Here is a 21,096-nt window from a genome sequence, read left to right on the forward strand (position 1 = left end):
GCCAAAGTCCGATTCGCCGAACACGGCTTGAAGAGAGGTGGCAAATTTGGAAGCAAAAGAAAAAGGATAATAGGACACCACGCCAAAACAAAGCTAACTAGCACCTAAAAAAAATACGAAAAGGCACCGAATTGCCACCGAACGGATACCTCAATTATGGGAATAACCTGCTCAATCCGTCGGCATTGCCATGACATTTGCCCCTTTTGTATCGCACAGAAAAGTTATATTGCTGGAGGGCTAGACTCCATCGAAGCAAGCGGCCATTCTTGGGCGACATTTGACGCAGCCATGTAAGCGGACAATGATCTGTCTCGAAAGTAAATTTCGCCCCGTAAACATAACAGGCTAGCTTCTGTGCGGCCCAAACCAGACAAGCGCATTCCTTTTCCGAAGCGCTGTAGGCTTCTTCCCTTACGGTTAACTTCCTGCTGGCATAAAGGATAGGGTGCTCCTCATTGTCGTCGCCGACTTGGCTTAATACGACCCCCATACCCCGGTCGCTGGCGTCACACTGGACCACGAATTCCTTGCTGTAGTCCGGCGCGCGTAACACGGGCCGCGAAACCAGCACGCTCTTCAAGCTCTGAAACGAAATTTCTTTTGCTGCGTCCCAGATAACGCTATTCGGCTTTTCTTTGCGAAGCGCATCGGTCCAAGGACTTGCTAGCTGTGAATAGTTGGGTATGTACCTTTGGTAGTACCCCACAAGACCGAGAAATGACCGTACATCCGTCTTAGTTCGGGGCTGCGGGAATTCAGCGATAGGGGCTATCTTGAGGTCTGACGGTCTCCTCGTCCCTCTACCGACAACATGTCCAAGATAGGTGACATGCGAGCAGCCAAAACTACATTTTTCGGCTTTAATGGTTAGCCCAGCGTCCCTCAAACTCGTCAGTACCCTCCTGAGATGGGAAACATGGTCTTCCCAAGAGTTAGAAAAAATGGCCACATCGTCAAGGTAAGGCAGCGCGAAATCCTGCATGTCCTTGAGGATGATGTCCATTAGCTTTGAAAAGCTAAAAGGTGCATTCTTTAGCCCAAAACTGAGCACCAAAGGTCGGAATACCCCCATGGGAGAAATAAATGCTGCATACCGACTCGCGCTTTCCGAGAGGGGGACTTGCCAGTACCCTCTCACTAGGTCAAGGGTGGAGATGTACTGTGCCGCGCTGTCTCGATCCTTTCTTCGATGTTCGGTATTGGGTACAGCTGGTACTTTGTTATGGTATTCAGCTTCCTGTAGTCCACGCAAGGTCGCGGATCTTTGCCTTCGCCTGACATTAGCAACACTGCCGTTATGTAGCGAAAAGCACTTGGTATCTCGACCAAGTCTTACATGTCTGAATGTACTAAATGTATAAAAGCAAACCTGTGCCAAATTTTCAAACACAAAGAAATTTGCTTGCTTGGAACGGTTCTACATAAGCAAACAGCTCATCATCAACTCGGGAAATGTCTTCGCTGAACTCCTGTGAGTGCCTTTATCACTTGGTAGCATCTCAAATTGACACACGTCCTTTCTAACTCACTGGCACAATCACCTTTATTTAAGTTTTAGGAAAACAGTAGCACTTGATCAAATCCAAATTTTTTTAACTTAAAACAAAGTAGCATTTCCTTCCCCGTTTTTACACGCACACAAAAAAAGAGGAATAAAAAAAACAGCTACTTCGAATTGCTACGCGGGGTCAAACATGGCTCACCACCCCCGCGTCGAAAGGATTAGTCCTTCAGCCGCGCCCGCCGGGGTCGCGCTCTGACTGATTGTACGACTGTCAACTCATGACAAAGGGCAAGTGAAAGAAGACATTCCTGATCGCTACTGTCCTCTCCACAGTCCCTCGACGCGCTCAGTAGGCCCCGGTAGCTCATGCAGTGCCGATAACCGATTCCGGGCGACGGACAGCGACCGGAGCGAGAAGCTGCTCTCTGTACTCGCCCCAAGCAAGCCCGCCTACCCTTTCGCCCTGCGCGCTTCCTCGAATACAGTGCAGAAAGTGCAGGACCCATCCTTGTCAATTGTGGGCGCCGAACACGCCTGCATGCGTGGTCTTTATTGCTCGACCCCTGAGCTCGCATGCGCCGAGTGTACCGCAATCTAGCGCCCTCTGATCTTTCCTGCCACTTTGCCTTTTTCTTTACCGCCTTTCTGTCAGGTCGGGGTTGTCTGGGTCTTAACGCTGGCCGATGCCCTTTCAAGAACCTTGCTCCTGTCCTGCTTGCAAGACGCGTTTTTCTCTTTCTGTTACTGCGGTCACCTTCAGAAGCATCTGCGCGTGCCGCCTGACCAGTAACTTTAGCTGCAAAATTACAAGGTCCCATGCGGGAAGTCTTTTCTTTCGCTTCTGCCGCACTTTTATCTGTGCTAACGTTAGCACCTGTCTGCGCTCCTGGATTTAGGGCTTGGCATTTCAACCGTTTTTTCTTGGTCCGTGGCCTCTTCCTGTTTTTACGTCTATACACTTCCGTTTGTGTCTCCTGATCGCAACTAGCTTGATCTAGTTTTTCAGAGGCACCTCGGAGACCTTCATACAATTGCAGACTGGCCGCTTTGCCTTCGCAGGTCAGTGTCAGCTCCACACCGCTGACAAACGAACCTTCCGCTGCCCCCGAGTTGGGCAGTTCGCTTTCCTGAAGGCAGTCATCCACCGCCCGCTTATCGGCTTGAGCGCTTACCCCTGAAACGCCCTGCTCGTCTGCAATTGATCTTTCGTCCTCTGTCTCCGCGTGGCTTTCGATACTGCGTTTCAACATTACAGCTCCGCAGTCTTCCTGACGGTTGTGCGCTGTTTCACAGTACTGTTTCACGTCGTCACGTCTGTCCAACTGGAACGATCCGGCCTGACTCGCTCTCTCTGGAGTCCTGCCTCTCAAGATCTCATCATCCAGTTTCTTTAGCTCATACGTGGGCGCTGTTTCACAATAGTGTTTTATGTCGTCACGTCTGTCCAACTGGAACGATCCGGCCTGACTCGCTCTCTCTGGAGCCTTGGCTCTCGAGATCTCATCTTCCAGTTCCTTTCTCTCATGCGCAAGCTGCAACCTTCTGAGCTCCCATTTCTTTTTCTCTGCCGCTAGCCTTTGTTCCTCTATGTTTCTCCGCTCATCTTTCTTTTTCTTTAGCTCATCTTCCTTTTTCTTTCGCTCAGCTTTGAGGAGTTCCCACGTATCGGTAATTATTCCTTCCTCGGCGGTTTCCAAGAGCAATTTGCAAATGTCCGTCTTTTTGATCTTAACCCCTACATCTACATCCAACTCTTCACACAATGACAGCAAATCTTTCCTTAGCAACTTCATTAAATCCATGTTTGCTGCTCTGAGCCTTGACTTTGCTGAACAACTGTTGACGTGAGCTACACACACTCAGACTCACTGATCAACTTCCCTCGATTCCCAGCAGATCAAAGTTATTAACCCAAACATTTGAAGCCTGGCGAATCTCAAGCAAAGTTCAAGCACTCACCCACGGAAGCAACACCACGCCGCATGGTCGATCCAACCACTGCCAACCAGTTGTTAGATGCGGGGCTTCTCTCCCGTAGCAGGCCACCGGTGTTGGGGGATTGCGCTTCGATCCCACTGCTGCCACCAGTTGTTAGATGCGGGGCTTCTCTCCCGTAGCAGGCCACCGGTGTTGGGGGATTGCGCTTCGATCCCACCGTTGCCACCAGTTGTTAGATGCGGGCCCCTGGTTCGCCTGTGCCGTCTCTCGCCAAGGTCGGTGTCCCCGGGTTCCGGATCGGGAGACTGCTGTAGTGGGGTTGACGAAGAGATGAGAGGGTCTTCGAGGTGAAGGAGAGACTGAAGGGTTTATTTACATTTATACAAAGATTGAAAGAGTGAATCGGGAGCTGGCGAACACACGCCAGGTCGCTGCTTAAATAGGGTCCGCTGTCCCCAGGTCCCTAGTTGGGGAATCTAGTTCATTAAAAATGCGTCGAATCACTGTGATGTAGATCACGTGTCCAGTCTTCCGGGTCCGCCCCCATCCACACACTCTTGCCACTTCTGGCAGATTAGTGTCCGCGCTGTCCAGGCTTCAGTGATGAATAGCCCGAAGGGGGTCCCATTGAGAGCGTTGAAGGTCAGTCACCTGCACTTCACAGCGGTAGTGTGGGGGCGAATGGATCCCACCGCAGTTCGCAGAAGCTGTCACGTAGAGCGTGGGAAAGCACAGTCCAAGTCGAAGTTGTTTTCGAAGCACGAAGATTCCAGAGACGTTGGCTTAGCCAAACCCGGCCGCATTTGTCACGGCTGATTTGCAGTTCCGCCGCTCGCCGGCTCCCCCGCCGTCCCCTCCGGGAGAAAAATGTCCCGGGTTGGTCCGGCGTTGAGAACAAAAGACAGGTTCACTAAAGCCTTTCTCAGACAGCGGGGAGCCGTTTCACCCCTTAAACAGCAGGGGGGGGGGGGGGGGGAATGACCCTTGTAGACGCCACCACCTGCACTCGTAGCGCTGCAACCACATCGACGGCCCTTTGAAGCCTCGGTAGATTGATGAGTCCCAGTGGCTTTAATATTCTTGGCATGTTGGCGTCTCCAAACGTAACAACCGCCAGCGACGCCAGCCCAAGCACGGCGAACGCCGCCTACTGGATTCATACAACGCCGCAGCCACACCGAACCAACCGTGAGCACGAACGCCGACCGCTAATAGTAGAACACTAGTAGCAGACGCTAGTAGCAGTGTGCCCGGGTCGTGTGTATTTGTAGTCTTTGTCTTTGCGTCTTTATAGTCTTCTTTATTCTTCGGTTAATTAGCGTCGTCTTCTTCACACCTTTTTCCTTGAAAATTTAATTTAGGCTCCTTAATATATGTGACAGAATGCGAAAGCGTTGTGAACTGCCGTTTCGGTTGGTGCGTTTGTGATTGATTATGTCTGTGGCATTCTGTGCGTTTGTGTAATTTAGTTCGCATTGGCCATCCCACTCCACACCACTGGAAAATCCGTAGTCTTATGCACTTATATTCCGAAATGTTCATTCTCTACTCAAGATTGATAGATGGCGGCGAGTGCTAATACCACTACCAGCACAGTGGCGCAGCGGTTAAGCGATGCGCCACTGCATTGGCAGGGGGCTGTTCCTGTCACAGCCACCCGTAGGGATTGTGCGACACAGGTTGCTCTTCCCGAGCTACTTCTCGGCCAACTGGTGCGACACTCCTCCGAACTTACCCCAGCTTCCTCCCATTGGCTGCAGCTTGCGCTAAGCTCCTCCGAACTTACCCCAGCTTCCTCCTATTGGCTGCAGCTTGTGCTAAGCTCCTCCGAATTTACCCCAGCTTCCTCCTAATGGCTGCATCTTGCGCTAAGCTCCTCCGAACTTACCCGAGCTTCCTCCCATTGACTGCAGCTTGTGCTAAGCTCCTCCGAACTTACCCCAGCTTCCTCCTATTGGCTGCAGCTTGCGCTTAGCTCCCCCGAGCTTCCTCCCATTGGCTGCAGCTTGCGCTAAGCTCCTTCGAACTTACCCCAGCTTCCTCCCATTGGCTGCAGCTTGCGCGGAGCTCCTCCGAACATACCCGAGCTAGCCCGAATTACTACCGAGTAACTAAGGAAGTGGACACTTCCGTTGGACACTTTCTGTCAGCGCTACGCATAGCGCGTACAGCAATGAAATGCTTATGCATTAATATATCGAAACTTCTTCACTTACGCATAGCTGATATAAGGTTACGTCACAAAATATAACGCTTAAGGGAACAAAAACTGGCTTTTCCATAAAACGATCCCGAATATTCACGTCATGTTCCTGCAGTTTTCTTGTTACCGGGCTGGAGCTGAACCAATAAGGGATGGCTGTCGCTTACAAATAGGGTGGCGCTACCTTTCGCGCACATGATGAGCATGGGGCTGATTTATTCAAAGCATTGGGGTTTAAGGACAGCGAAGGAAAAGTAGATTATAAGCGGGTAGAAGTGACCAAGCGAAGGTTATCTGATTGGTGGCCAAAAACAAGACAAGAGTAAAATTTCACAAGTCATGGCTAGGCATCTTGAACCACCGCCCGATTTAAAAGGTTAAGCCTTATCCATCCATCCATCCATGATGCTGCCTCTTACGAACAAGAGTGCCGCCGTTGCGAACAAAGTGACGCTCATCATCATCATCATCAGCCTGACTACACCTACTGCAGGGCAAAGGCCTCTCCCATGTCTCTCCAATTAACCCTGTCCTTTGCCAGCTGCGGACAACGTATCCCCGCAAACTTCTTGATCTCATCCGCCCACCTTTGTGCCGCCCCCGCAACTGATTGCCTTCTCTTACCGAAACGGGCACTGCTGACTGCGAACAAGGTGATATTGCACTTACAAACTTACGTTTCAATCATATTTAAATGTAAGTGTGCTGCCGCTTACGAAAAGGGTGCTGCCGTTTGGGAAAAATGTGATACTGAGCTTACGCACAAAAGGTGCTAGCACTTACGAGCAGGGGTGCTGCCGTTTGTGAACAAGGCGATGCTTCCACTTATGAGCAGGGGAACTGCCGTGAAGAACACGTGTCCGCCGTTATGAACAGGATGGTGCCGGCATTTACGACTAATGACGCTGCTTTTTGAGAACATAGTGATGCTGCAGTTTACAAACAGGGAGACACTACCGCTTACGAACGCGGGTTCTTCTGTTTGCAAAGAAGGTTTTTATGTATTTATAATTTCATGTAGTTTAACAACCTAAAGCACTGATGCCATAATAGCCGCAGTGAAGGCTCCGGATGATTTCGACCCCCGTACGTGGGCTCTGTACTTTCCACTGCCATACACTGGTGTCCAGCATCTCACCGCCATCGAAGTGCGACCGCCACGGCCGGGATCGAAACCGCGTCTTTCGAGTCAGTAGCACAGCACCATAGGCACTAAGCCACCGTGGCGGCTTTTTTGCAAAGTGATGCTGCGTTTACAAACAGGGCATCCTACCGCTTGCGAGCAGAGGCACCGCCGTTTGTGGACAAAGTGACGCTGCCTCTTAAGAACAGGAGGGTGCTGCCGCTTACGAAAAGGAGTGCTGCCATTTCCGAACAAGGCTTGCACACAGGGGGTGCTGCCATTCGCGAACAGGATGATGCTGCCGTTTACGACCAGGGGGACGTCCTCACCGGCGATGGAGTTGAGCGTGCCGTTGCGGCGACGGGGCTCGGTGCTAGGGCTGCGGCTTCCAATGGCGCCGCCGTGGTGGCCCTCCTGGAAGTCGTAGTTCGCGGGCGTCACGTCGAGGCCGGCCTTCTCAGGCGAAAACTCGAGGATGCCTCGGCCGGACTCGGTGCGGCGCCCGCTGCCCGTGGGACCGATGCCGCCGTCGTCGCCCTCCTCGTCGTCGGAGAAGCCCATCCCGCCGACGCCGAAGCCGCCGTCGTCGCCGCTCGAAGAACCTCGCCGGCCCCGCCGCCGCCGTCTCCGCCGAGCGCGTGGGTACTGGTACGCCTGGCTCCGGGACTCGCCTGCGCGCCACGGTCAGGCTGCTGATCATGCGGTAGCAGTGTAAGGTCGAGATCATTTCACTCCGCGGATAACCGCAGTGCAATGGGACAGCGAGACTACTTGTGTGTGTGTTATTGATGAGGTTGTACGTGCTCACCCTACATAAGAGGTGGCTCGCCGATGCGAAACGTGATGTGACAGAGCGAGCTTCTTCACAAGCATAACAAGCGCGCGCAAACATCTGGTGTACCATATGTAGACATGCTGTGTCTAGCAGCGCGTCGTCAGCTGGGAACCGAAGTGCATGTTATGAGCGTTTTCGAACAGCCGTCACCGGTATGTTATCGTACCATTCGCTTTTCGTGGTTCTAAGCCGCAGTTGTGAATGTGCCTCTCTGCGGACATACCGGATGTTCATGTATCAGAATGTATACGCGAGAGGACGGACGCGTAGGTCGTAGCTCGTATAAGCTGCGTTACTCGGGAAAGACACAGTAGCGCGAAAAAGGCGAACACCGGCTTAGCGAGGGAACAGGACGAGCGCTTTAATTACAACGGGCATTATTTTACTGCTTTTCCTCAACACGGAAGTCTCCTCAAGAAATATTGACAGGAGTCAAAATTTATGGGCTAGTTGAGTAAGGTTAGTGCTAGAACCCTAGAATTACAGTTCACATTATCCATGAGACAATTTGAAAAGGCATACAATAAAAAAGGGAAGTTGTTTGGCAAACCGACGCAAGCTCTTCGTGCAACCACGACGCGCAGATAAAGGAAGGTGCGTCAATCAAAAAGACTACTTTTTTGAGTGCAGTTTACCGAGCAACAGTAACACAGCTGAGAAGCACTTGTATCTGGGCGTGTTGGTGCATATTCAAGAAAAACACAGTAGCACAAAAGGCGAAAACTGACGCAGTGAGGGAACGGGGTGAGCGCTTCACTTGCAACAGGCATTATTTGACTAAGATCGCTTATATAGCTTCATTTCTACCCAGAGGCCCCAAACAGTCACGTGTCAATAGATGGTAGAATGCATCTTGAAACCGCGCAAAAAAGACAAGGGACGAGGAAGAAACCAAAAGGACAGAGCGCGGAACTTCGCGAAGGACGTTCCGTGCTCTGTCCTGTTTCTTTCTTCCTCGTCCCTTGTCTTTTTTGCGCGGTTTCAAGATGCATTCTACTAATAGTCACCAACTAGCCCGTCTCCCTCTATTATACTTGTCAATAGATAGAATCAAGAAGAGGGACCATTACTCGCGTTTACAGATATGTGTCAAGAAACGCCATTTCACTCCCGCGAAGCACTACAGAGGTATCACTTATACAGCGGGAGTGAAATGGCGTTTCTTTCTTCTTTCACTCCCTCCTTTATCCCTTCCTTTACGGCGCGGTTCAGGTGTCCAACGATATATGAGACAGATACTGCGCCATTTCCTTTCCCCCCAAAACCAATTATTATTATTATTATTGACGCATATCTGTAAGCGCGAGTAATGGTCCCTCTTCTTGAGTCTATCTGTTGACACGTGACTTTATGGGGCCCCTGGGTAGAAATGAAACTATATAAGCGATCTTAGTCATATAAAGCCTGTTGCAAGTATAGCGCTCGTCCCGTTCCCTCACTGCGTCATTTTTCGCCTTTCGTTCTACTGTGTCTTTTCTGAATATACACCAACACGCCCAGCTACAAGTGCTTCTCAGCTGTGTTACTGCTGCTCGATAAACTGCACTCGAAAAAGTAGTCTTTTTGATTGACGCACCTTTCTTTATCTACGCGTCGTAGTTGCATGAAGAGCTTGCGTCGGTTTGCCAAACAACTTCCTTTTTTATCATCATCATCATCATCATCAGCCTGACTACACCCACTGCAGGGCAAAGGCCTCTCCCATGTCTCTCCAGTTAACCCTGTCCTCTGCCAGCTGCGCCCACTCTATTCCTGCAGACTTCCTAATCTCATTCGCCCACCTAACCATATGCCGCCTCCTGCTACGCTTGCCTTCTCTTGGAATCTACTCTGTTACCCTTAAGGACAAGCGATTATCTTGCCTTCACAGTACATGCCCTGCCCAATTATTTTAAGCCCTTTAAAACTATCCCGTGGATATGGTGAACCGCAATTCTAGGGTTCTAGCACTAACCTTACGACCCATAAATTTCGACTACTATCAATACTTCTTGGGAAGACATCCGCGTTGAGGAAAAGCAAAGCCCAATACGTATACAACATGGGCTTCGCTCCTTGGTCCCTTTGTCATACGGAAAGGAAGCGTTAGAGAAGGTAAGGCTACTGTTAAGTAAAACCGAGCATCTGTCGCGGCCTCGCTCGTTTGCGTGCTCTCAGGGACAGTTAGTTTCCTCCGGCACTGCAGCCAAGGCTCGACAGGAAAGGGAAGGAGGCCGCTCTTTGTCAACGTCCCACTGCTTAAAGTAGTCCGGCCTGTAAACGAGCGTTTCCGCTTTGGTCTTCGGTGGATTCCTTGACCGCCACCCCTTCTTCAGCCGCCTAATGCTGTAGCTGCAAGGGGCGGCCCACGGGTTCGCTCATTTGTTCAGGGTGTCAGAGGCTTAGAATCATTTGTTTAAACTTTCCAGCTTCGTCTAAGTCGTCTTTAAAACTATATTCTAGGGCGGAATGACACCTGCGCTTTGGCCCTTTGCTGCAGTTTCACAGAAAGCTTCCCGCGAGTACAGTTGTGTCTTGGAAACCTCCAGCACGGTTGCGTGGTACACCAGTCTTTGGAGGATGGGCTAGCACATTGCAGTTGCTACGCACATTCTGAGCCCTGAGCTTCTGGCCTGAGGGGGCAAGTGGAGCCAGGTGGCGTACCTTCCTCGGGAGAACTGGCGGGCCGGTTGTGCATGGACTTCCCCCTGAAGAGGTCCGGGTCCACGCCGTGCTGCTCGTCGTCCCGCAGGTTGAACGTAATCTCCAGGTTGGCGGAGAACTGGTCGTGGAATTCCGGGTACATGTCTAGCACGTCCAGGAGGTCTTCGCGCAGGATCTTGTGCAGGTCGCAGTAGGTGAGCGCTCGCACGTTGCACGATGACTTGCCCACCGTGCCGTACAGGCAGCCGTTCTCACCGAAGATGTCGTCTTTGCCTGCGCGGGAGCGGAGGAATTTCGCTGTTCATTTATCAGTTTATGGACTATTTCATTATTTAGCCTACAGATTAGGAGAGTTCAATCAAATGACTGAATTTATCTATTTGGATGATTTATTTCGTAGTTTATTTATTCATTTATTTGTTCACAAAGGGTAAAAAATACTGGTAGCATTTGACGCGTTTCTTTTTTTCGAGATTCAGTCGCAGATGAACAAGCTAGGGTGAGACACATGAAAAGCATCCTAACATAATACACCCAGTGCAAAACACTAGTGCAATACCCCATTAAACAGGTAATTTTATTCAAGAGAAGTTCTGTAACGAAGAAACGTAAGGCACCAGCCAAACCACGATATCTTACGGCAAAGATCAGGCGCTTGAAAACATGAGTTGGTGCAGTATACGCGTACGGTATGAAACTTGATCGTTTTTTTTTTGCGCAGCCAAGCAGTTAAGTCCTTCGCAAATACATCCTCGTCTGCACGGCGCATATGACTGTTCTTTAAGCAGTGCAACCTCCAGATGAATGAAAGAGTACGTGTTTTGCGTCACAACAATAAAGTCTTGATCAGAAACTGGATCGGCCGTGTTGGGCCACAATGCTGGGAGCTTGTCGCTCATTGAATTCACACTCTTCGTAAATTTCATTTTTATATTTATTTATCACTGCAAAAGCAAATCCACAAAATGTCACATTTTTTTCACCCGCACCACTTTGGTTTCTCAGTAGCAATTTACAAGGCGCATACAATTAACTTGTTCCTCACAAAATTGTCATCTGTAGCCATAGTGCGGAAAAGATAACTGTGAGTGGAAGCCAACAATCATTATCTACTGTAGGTCTATTCAGGTTTAGAGCCTACAAGAATCCGACACCTGGATGTAACGGATCTTTCGACGGAGAGTCAACGTCTTATGACGCTTGGACGCAGGGACCGCATCATCAGTCACTCCTAGACTTTAATCGATCGGCCAACTTCTTTTCATTTCCCTAATCATCCCCCTCGTTTCATACTCAGAGCAATTTTTCTTTCTTTAAAGAAAGATAAAGAATAACAAGTCGCCCCGAATGCAGAATTTTGCCATTAGCGAAGCTCTCCTTTTCCCAACCTACCTACACTCAGAGATAATATTTCCATGTTCCCATAAACAACCGTTCAGCGTGCCCGGAGCATCAGGTCCGTGATCGAGGATGTCGCTTTTCCTCCGAAAGACCTCGCTGCAAAGCTGGAAACACCTAGCTTGGCCGTACAAGCGTCACGCGCCGCTGAGCTATCCCAAACGTTACATTGTGGGGTACATATACTAAGAACCTAGCAGCAACCTAGCGTGCGGGATACTCTGTACACAATACTTACTTGCATATGCGCATGCGCACTTAGCAACAGTAAATGATACGCAGCCGTCTTCCTAGTCGGGGACGCTAGCTACCATGTACCAATTGTTAACCACGCTAACAGGCTCTGCGCCACATGACCACTCTCGCTACTGAATGGATAAACTGAGATGCAACCCCGCGGCCATTCACCTTTCACGGGGCACAGGGGAATACTAAGCAAATACTGCATCGTGTACGGTTATCGCTGTGAAATAAAAAGGAGAAACGTTTTTCATCTTGACCATCGTCTCAGTCCGACTTCGTCTGCTTCAGGATGAAGGCCTCTCTCAGTGATCTCCAATTAGCCCTGTCATATGCCGTTGCAGGCAGCGTATATTGGTACATTTCCTCATCTCATTGTCTTGGGGAGCCAGCTTGCACGTATTGTGATGCGTCGGGGGGGGGGGGGGGGGGGCAAAAGACGGAAAAGGGCAAAGCAACAAGTTGCCGAGGTAGCGTCTTTCTTCGCACCAGCAGTGGTATTGTGTCTGTCATTCTATCTTTAATGCTTTATTCCTGCCTTTCTTTCTTTTTGTTTCTTTTTTCTTTCTTTCACTTCTTCCGCTCTTGTGCATCAGAATACTTTCAAACTGGCTCCCCAAGACAACGTCAGCCTAGTAACCCAATCGCAAACAATGCCCTAAATTTATCGGCTCATTTGGCTCTCTGCCGCCCTCTGCAAAGTTTACCCCTTCTCTTGAAATGCACTCTGTCATCCTGTCCAGAAGACTTTACTGAGAATCTATTTTGTACCAAAAAAGATATCTCGTGTAACTCATACTTTCGCACCCACTAGTTCCTGTTTCAGTGTCTAATCGCAACGCGTGCGGCCCTGGCTTGTTTCGAGGCAAAAGAAACACCCTGTACAGAAAGCTACTTGGAAGCCCCACCAACGATCGCGCCGATGCAACACTGGACACGTAAACGACTCATTTCTGGCTCCATCTGAATTCAAGGTAATGGACGACGCGAAGCCGGCAGTAGAACGCCGAAGTACCAAATAGAAAGGTCAAACCACTCGCCGCAGGCAGAGAGAAGCCCTGGCGGCGCTATTGATCCAAAGTTTTGTGGCGCCTGCCGGGCTTCGTCATCGATCCCGAAGCTTGTTTCCTACTCGCGTCCTCCAAACACCGCCGCGGCCCGACTGCCGAAGCCCGTCCATGCATAATGCGTGCGCCTCCCTTCGCTTGCGCGGGATGGTAAAACGCGGCCGCTAAGCGAAACCTAAGTGAATGGCTGGTGGGAGTACGTGTCTGTGCGTAGACGAGCGCTATTAGCCATTGCAGGGGAGAAGAGAGTTGGTGGAGCGCACGCCCCAAGTTGTGTCGAATGCCCGGACCACGCTAATCAAGAGGCCACAACGAGGAGCATGAGCGTATGCTTTTTTAAAGGGTATTGACTGGCGGTTATCGGGAGAAGCCAGCCTTGCTAATCTGCCATAATCCCCGAACGTGCGCTACAGAACAAACTTAGGTAATTTTGTCCCCGGTATCGGTGCGCACCTATGACTTAAGTAATATTTATGTGCTTTGTCAAGGTGTTAGTTGCATGTGATCCGTGGCAGGATACAGGACGTTTGTGTCTCTTTGGTTGCGCATTGTTTATGATGAATCGCGGCTAATGTCTCGTTGCGGTTAATCTTCAAGAAAGTAATGGATGGTTTCTGAAAGGCTGATGGTTCTGAGAACATATTCCATCAATGGACTGGCCCCTGCAGCACTTTTACCCCTTTACAATTTAAAAGGTAAGCAGCGGATTCGTACAAGGGCAGCTTTTAATGGCACCCTGTGTGATGACGACAGGCATAAGCGACAACGAACAGCGTTTGGCTTCTACGTGCGGGCCGGATATAGTATTACGTTTTTCAGTCCTGGTGGCTGACAATCGGGACTTTCACTGAGACACACCAACATGTCGCCTGCAATAGCACAGTAGCAAGTTGAATGCCCTCAACGAGTTGGCGTTGGCAGAGCGAGGGCTCACCGAGAATGGCCATGACAATGTCGTCCTTGAGTATCTCGATGGTTCCGCGAGAGATGAAGTAGAGTCCCGTGATGACGTCTCCGCGATGGACGAGTGTGTCACCAGGCGGCGCATGCGTCGTCTTGAAGCGCATTGAGAGTGCGCGCAAGCAGCCCGGGCTCGCGCCGCGGAACGCCGGGCAGTTGTTGAGCAGGTTCCGGTTCAGGTGCAGGCAGATGTCCGCCTGAAGGCACTCCGGAAACCCCTGCGGAAGGCGCGCAGTGAGTCACGCACACGCAGTTGCAGTGCAAGCAGACGGATGCCAATGAACTCTCGTGCTTCGAGAAAAAATGTTCAAATTTGTTCACTGCCGACGAATGAAAGCATCTCGGCACGCCACGTTGCCTCCCCGTCGATTCGCATCGTGCTGCGTTATTAACCTTTGTTGCGGAGGAACTTCAGAACAACGGCGGTCCAAAATCGAATGGCAGTTAAAGTTGGGGTACAGAGTGATCCCCGCTACTCTGCAAGCTGACGCTGTGCAGTTCCGACCTCGCTTTCCTGCAAATCGCACACCGTTTAAGCCTGAGTATGCCCCAAAGTAACGAGTATTTTAATATTCGCTATAATTCCTTGGTTAATTTTACCGGATATAAAATAGAGCCGTTGAATAAATTTTTTTACACTAACATATTCACGTTTATCGACACTCTGACGGTCCTTGACCTGTCCAAGTTTCATCCAGTGAGAAAAAAATTCTGAGGGAACTTAAGGCTGCTTACGTGCAGGAATTCGAAACCATTGTACTTTCTAGAACGCGGGTTGTTTCCAAGATGGCAGTACGCGTTGTATTTTCTTAATTTTCGGTTATCTTTATTTTTTAATTTTGATTTAGTTTTATTTTATTTTCAATCTTTTGGGGCTTTTTTATTTTTCTGTTTTTATTATTTTTATTCAGTTTCATGTTTTCTGTTTTGATTGTCTTGTCTTTTATTATTAATTTTAGTTTTGATGACGTCATTGTATTGCAGGTGAGGCGGACACTTCCGGCGGGCTCATGAGGCAACTAAAGCTTTCGCCTTAAAAGGACGAAGATTTGTGGATGGTTTGCTGCCTCACCTTGAGCACCATGTTCATGTCGATGCCGTTGGTGTACGTCCAGGCATGCTGGAAGTACTCTTCTAGGCGCTGCCTCAGGGGGTTGGGGATCTGGTGGAAGCGGATGAATTCCTTGACCCTGAGCAGTTGCGTGTGATACCGGGCCGTGCCCGAGTACAGCCGCTGGATGATGGCCGAAACGTTGCCGAAGATGCTGGCGTACATAAGTGCTGCAACGAGCCGACACCCGTGAGCGGGGTGACGGGCAGGAAGAAAAGCACTGACCGAGCCACAACACGCGCGCAAGTCTTGAAGCTGACCGCGACTTGGGGCGCAGTTCGTAACCGGCCATCCTGCATACAGGCGCCGTTGGAAGGTTTTACAACATGGAGATCAGAAGGAAAAAAAACTGAATTTTTCCATGCCTGGAAAAGCGCCGTGATCTTAATCGTCAGTGCGCGGTACCAGGCGCAGTTGGGAGGTGGCCGGTGGTTGGCGTTCCTCTTGGATGGAGGCTTCACTTCCCAGCTTCCAGACAGATGGCGGCGTTTCCGCTTTGTGGCAATGGCACTACTTTGGCAGTATTAAATTAATAGAAAATTAAATCGCGTGCAGAGTACATATTTCGGTTTCTGGCTGCACGCTTGAATGGAATAAAATTAAGCAATTTTCAGGTTTGTGTGTTCGGAAAACATCTCGATGCTCACGAACACTGCTTCATTTGTGGACTTGCTAGCATTGGTAGAAACGCCACAAACATCTGTAGAACCACTTTTCTGCTATTAATTACGGGCCAATGAAAGCATCCCTTTACCTGATAAGTACCTCTACTGTACCGCTGTAGCGGAGTGTGTTACGGTCGCTGTGAGTTCGTTGGTAGCACTGACGTAATAGAGCAAGATTGCGGGGCTGTAAGGAGCGCCGTGTACTGAAGGTCTCCGGAGGACTAATTCCGGCTCCCTAGTGTTTTCTTTTTTATTGTTTTTGGCGTGCACTTATGTCTCAGTACTCGCTTGCAAACATATGAGGCATAGGTGGTAGGGATCAAATCAGCGAACTCGGGCTGAGCAATGGAGGCGAAGTGAGAGGAACAGGAAACGCTCTGGACACATCGAAGTTATAGATCTTAATTAGCGCAGAATTTGTCTCAATGTAGAGCCTGAGCTAAACACCTGAAATCTGAAACGGAAGCGCCAAGGTTGCTTTTCAGCGTGTCGCTGAACATCGAAGAAGGCGGGTTTGGTCCCCTTCGAAAACGCACAACGAGCATTGGGGGAAAAAAGGCACTAATTTTTACCCGCCGCCATGGCTTCGCACGGCTTCACTGTGGAAGTACGTACGAAGCTGGGTCACGGGGCAGCTCTCACACGACACTTGAATAACAAGCAAACCAAAAGCTGGCTTCCATATGAAGGACTAAGCAGGTTCAAGTAAGTAGCCCCGAGTCGGCTACAGCCCGAGGCTTCCCACAAACAGGCGCAAGGACGCTGAGTGTACTCACATCCGATGAGCATGACGAGGATGGAGAAGATCTTCTCCATGTTGGTGTTGGGCGATACATTCCCGAAGCCGACCGAGGTGAGGCTTGAGAAGGTGAAGTATAGCGCGGTGACGTACTTGGACTTGATGCTGGGCCCGCCCTGGGTGCCATTGATGTAGAACTGGTGCGTCGCGTTGGCCAGGTGGTCGAGCCAGCCGATCTTGGGCTGCCGGTAGGGGCGCTCCGCATTGGCGATGGCGTACCAGATGCAGGCCAGCCAGTGGGCGATCAGCGCGAACGTGGCCATGAGCAGGAGCAGCACGGCCGCCCCGTACTCCGAGTACCGGTCGATCTTGCGCGCCACGCGAACCAGCCGCAGTAGGCGCGCCGTCTTGAGGAGACCGATCAGCGTCGTGGTCTGCGTTTCGGGGGCTCCCTTTCCTCAGAGTGTTTCTTTCGCCCCCGGCACACGGCTTCCGCTACAAAGCGGCCCGCCCTCACACTCTCTACCTTGCCTCGCTTTTTTTTTTTCTAATGCCTACGCTGTCACGGTGCGAGAACAACGCATACTCAGCGCCGCTCAGCGAATTTGAGTTCAACGGTAATGTCCCGGGACACAGCCTGCCACAAAACACCTGCGGACCTTGCCGTGATGACGAAAGCCCAGAAGACAGCCTGCCACAGAGACGAAATTATGAGTTGAATTCCTGTATTCTATCCTATTCGGAACCATGTCCTTTTCTGTGTACTCAGCTCACCCGGATCGAGTCATTCTGAACGGCAGCGAGACGTCGCAAAGCCTACCACCGCAAGGAGCCTAAGGAGAAAGCGCATTGAGGACGGATAACGTGCAAAAAATAGTAGACATCTGTACAGCGGTGCAAGCTGTGCCTACGTAACTGTTTATAAGTGTTTTAACAGTACTCACTATGTAACTGGCGGAAGCAATACCAGCGAGTCATTAACTTCATATGAGACCCAAAAGCATCGTAAAAGCAGTTCCACAATACTGGTGCTATTGTACCCTCTAAATGGCCATGCAATAGATGAAAGCTGCGATTGCCTTCCGCGGCTCTTTTCCTTTTATTGTCTTTCTCGGCCATTACTGCCGCCTGGAGACAGGACTGCGTTATGCCGGTATCTTTTTTTCGATGTGCTCTGCATTTCCCTTTAATACTGCAAAGCTGCAGCGTCGTCAAGTGTTGGCGCACCTGCAAAACGCACGCCGTCTAATTACGCGTGTTCACTGTGAGCGACGCGATGCCAGTGAGGAAAACGAACGCCCCATTAAGCCCATCATATAACGTCGCGGCACTCTAGGGACTCAATGCGGCTTTAAGCTCAGCTCTTTTATACTACACCATCCTTTAGCACCAGTGTCAATGACTCGTACCTGACTACGCTGAGGTACCACCTACTTATCACCGCGAGAACAACGTCCCAGGGGTCACAGCTTTGCACCCCTGGTGGTTTTAGCAATGCTCCTTGTACTTCTGTACGCATTTTCAACAACTGATAAACGTATATATGCATAAATAATGGCGCAGGTTTAAGCTGTAGACGGCTTCCGATCGCATGACAGAGCCCATTCAAAGTTAAATCTCTGCTTTGTCTCTCACCGTGAAATGCGGTGTGAGCTGCATAACGGTTCTGCGGAAGCTTGTGCGGCACACGTGGCCTAGAAAATACCTCGATTACTTCGACCCTGATTAACCCTAGAACGATGCTTATATATTTCGTTCGCTATACCGGAGGACATTCTTGTGCGGAGGCACCAAAACTAATAAGATATATTCGCACGAGAGTGGCTAACATTTTTCGCCAGCGTTTGTCACCTCCGCCTACTACCGCCTCTGTCGCAAACATATGTACTTTCGATACACGCATGTAACTACTGGACGCTTAATTTGTGTCCTAAATAAAGCCGCTAACCACTGCACTAGCGTGCGTTTTCGGCGCTGCCCTGCCACTTATCGACACTTCAAAAGTACTTTTGTAACTTTTAAAATTGGAGTAGACCTTGGCTGACTCTACTCGTAATCCACAGAACCAATAAGAACCGGCTCGCTATTTTAATCAATGATTTCTTCCAAGTGGACCAAACATATAAAGACATCCGTTTGCAGCGGCACAACGGAATGTTCATGACTGGAAGTACCTAATCCTGGGACTACAAAGCTAGGAATTGAGCACTTCGACAAAGAGGTCTATGCTTGAAGACTTACAGGCCAATACATAGACGCCCGCTAGAAAAAGTACAGACTCAACGGAATAATTATCAATTATGCACAAAAGAGATACCGAGGGTAATGCTTTCGGTATAGGCCACAGCTCTTGAGAACACTGACCAACACAGAACACCCACGCTGTGGCGAGGGCAACGGACGCGGTGCACCTTTCAAGTCGTGCGCAGCGACTATTCTCAATGTGAACTTTTTTTGGTACGCTAGCTGTCTATATTATGTCAGTTATATTCTTGCCAGGAGATGCAACAGTATAATTAAGGCAAGCGCTCACCCGAGACTGCTGCTTGTTTTGCTTGCGGTACATTTTCCTTCCCTTTTTTTTTTATACGGCAATTCGTGTTTATTGCATTGTTGCACATTAAGTATTTGATCTCTTCTCTACTACACGCGTTCTTCTGCATTCTTTTAGTTACCGACAATTTAAACTGCGACATCACAGCTGCTCGGTGCGCGGCTACTCTCAGAAATATTCTTGTCAAAGAATGTTCTTGCCCTGAATTCAGTCTGCTCACTGCTCCTAGACAAATACGGCCGGTACAGCTATCATAACAATGCAAGAAATCAAAACTCATCAAAGAAAATTTGCACCAGCGACGTAAATACAAATATATTATTTCATATCTAGGGCGACATAAATACATGGACGTTCCTCCGACTTTAAGGATAAGGCTTGCCCCACACGAAGGAACACTAGCAAGTACTAATCAGAGTTTGTTTTTGCTCCATTTGTCACCTAAACCATAAAGCGCCGAGGTCACGGCGTTTACAAGTCTGCGACGTCGGTAATAAGTCTAGGTTTCATTATATAGCAGCTTCTGCCGTTGCATTACGTTCTCGATATCAAAGCAACAAAATTTGGGACTTTCTTAACCACATTGTTAAAGAAGAAAATGCGATAGCATTTAGAGGGCACCTCTTGCGGTGTCTGCGATGAGAGTCTAATATTATTCTCGCGATTTTACGGCCAAAACTCTGGTTGTAACCGGTTCTATTGCTCTTATATAGTATGCATGACTCATCGTCCTCCAGAATGTTAGAGAACCTTCTGTGGGATTATCATATGAAATTATAGTAATCGGATCCACTAGTCCAGCTTATTCCATTGTCTGGGGTGGGCCCACATCTTAACATTTAGGGCTTCTTAGAAATTTCTGCCCCTGGGCCAGCTTTCAAATTTTGGGGGTTCTCCCATTTTCAACTTCGGCGGTGCCCTATGATTGGCCTACTAGTGGTACCGCGGTGTTGATGCGTCACGACCCTCTCAATCACATTCATAGATCACGAGGAGTCTCATACCCCCACTGACACAGTGGTGCCGAGGATGCGCCATGGCTCCGGCAGGTGGCTGCTTAAAACACTGTCACCGCTGGGGCTTGCGAGACTCAGGTTACTCTTACCGAGCTCCCGTAAGCCTCATGCGCAGCGCCTCGGCAGGCAGGTGGCAAATGCATTACATTCGGCAACAATGAGCAGTTTGCTCACAGTTCGTGGGGAGGCTGCCACCTTCCACAGCGGGTAGGTTACGATGACGTCACAAGGTCACGTGACCTTCTCGACCAATCAGGAAATTTCGTAGGGAATAAAATATCGCGGTACTCTCCAATTGGTCAGTTGGCGTCACGTGAATCTCACTATTCGTCAGGGAATTGACCAATCGGGCATTTCGTAAGCGAAGCCGAAAGCTTTTTGTGAGACGACAGCTCAAATGCTATCGCCTTAATAACCGAAGCCAGGAACAAATGATCATTAATGCGAATTGGTTCGCTAAACGCACTTAGGAGCGCATAGTCGTTTGGGAACTTGCGAACAGCACACAGCGTAGAAGCAGTTCAGCATAAAGGTGCTGTTGCAATGCAAAAAAAAAGAACTACAAGTTTTCATGCTTGGCTGTGTCCTTGGGCGAGAAACAGCATTTGCTTTGAACGTAAACGAGAACAGCCCATAGCCGGATAAAACTCAGGAATGCAGCGGCGAAGGCCCCTCAGGAGAGAGACTCCAGCCATTGGCGTCTACGTGTTCTCATGACATCGCGGCTAATCCCCGAGATAGCCATTGCAAGGGACTGGCACTAGCCTCCGTGAAATGATTTTAACCACGACGGCATAACCATCGGTCGACGCCATTGCCTGGAGGGCCTCCTTTGGAGTGTAAATTTGCCACCGTGCTCTTGAGTTGTATCAGACTGTATAATAGCATCTGAGCCAACTTAAAGTGCTGGCAGAAACCAAGAAGAGAAAGAAGCGACGGGACGCCTCGGTTCGGTGCGGAAATAGTATAACGGAGAAAGGCGAAGCGGTGAGAGATAACTGGTGAGCAAAGCAACGGTTAAGTAAACGCCCGCCAGCGGCCGCCACATCAGCGCACACGCGGAGTATAGACACCAACGGCCATCACATTCCAGCGAC

At 49.8% G+C, this 21,096-nt stretch overlaps 1 protein-coding gene across 1 annotated transcript in view; it reads right to left on the minus strand.

The window, feature by feature from the left end:
* sei (potassium voltage-gated channel seizure) overlaps positions 1–21,096 on the minus strand; it is a 245,892-nt gene that overhangs the window by 22,977 nt on the left and 201,819 nt on the right. Inside the window, 5 exon segments of the mRNA XM_077659340.1 lie at positions 7,101–7,442; positions 10,250–10,522; positions 13,889–14,132; positions 14,987–15,195; positions 16,467–16,863. Coding sequence (XP_077515466.1) covers positions 7,101–7,442; positions 10,250–10,522; positions 13,889–14,132; positions 14,987–15,195; positions 16,467–16,863 — 1,465 coding nt within the window.

The sequence above is a fragment of the Amblyomma americanum genome, chromosome 3 (assembly GCF_052857255.1).
Source record: "Amblyomma americanum isolate KBUSLIRL-KWMA chromosome 3, ASM5285725v1, whole genome shotgun sequence".
Taxonomy (NCBI): Eukaryota; Metazoa; Arthropoda; class Arachnida; order Ixodida; family Ixodidae; genus Amblyomma; species Amblyomma americanum.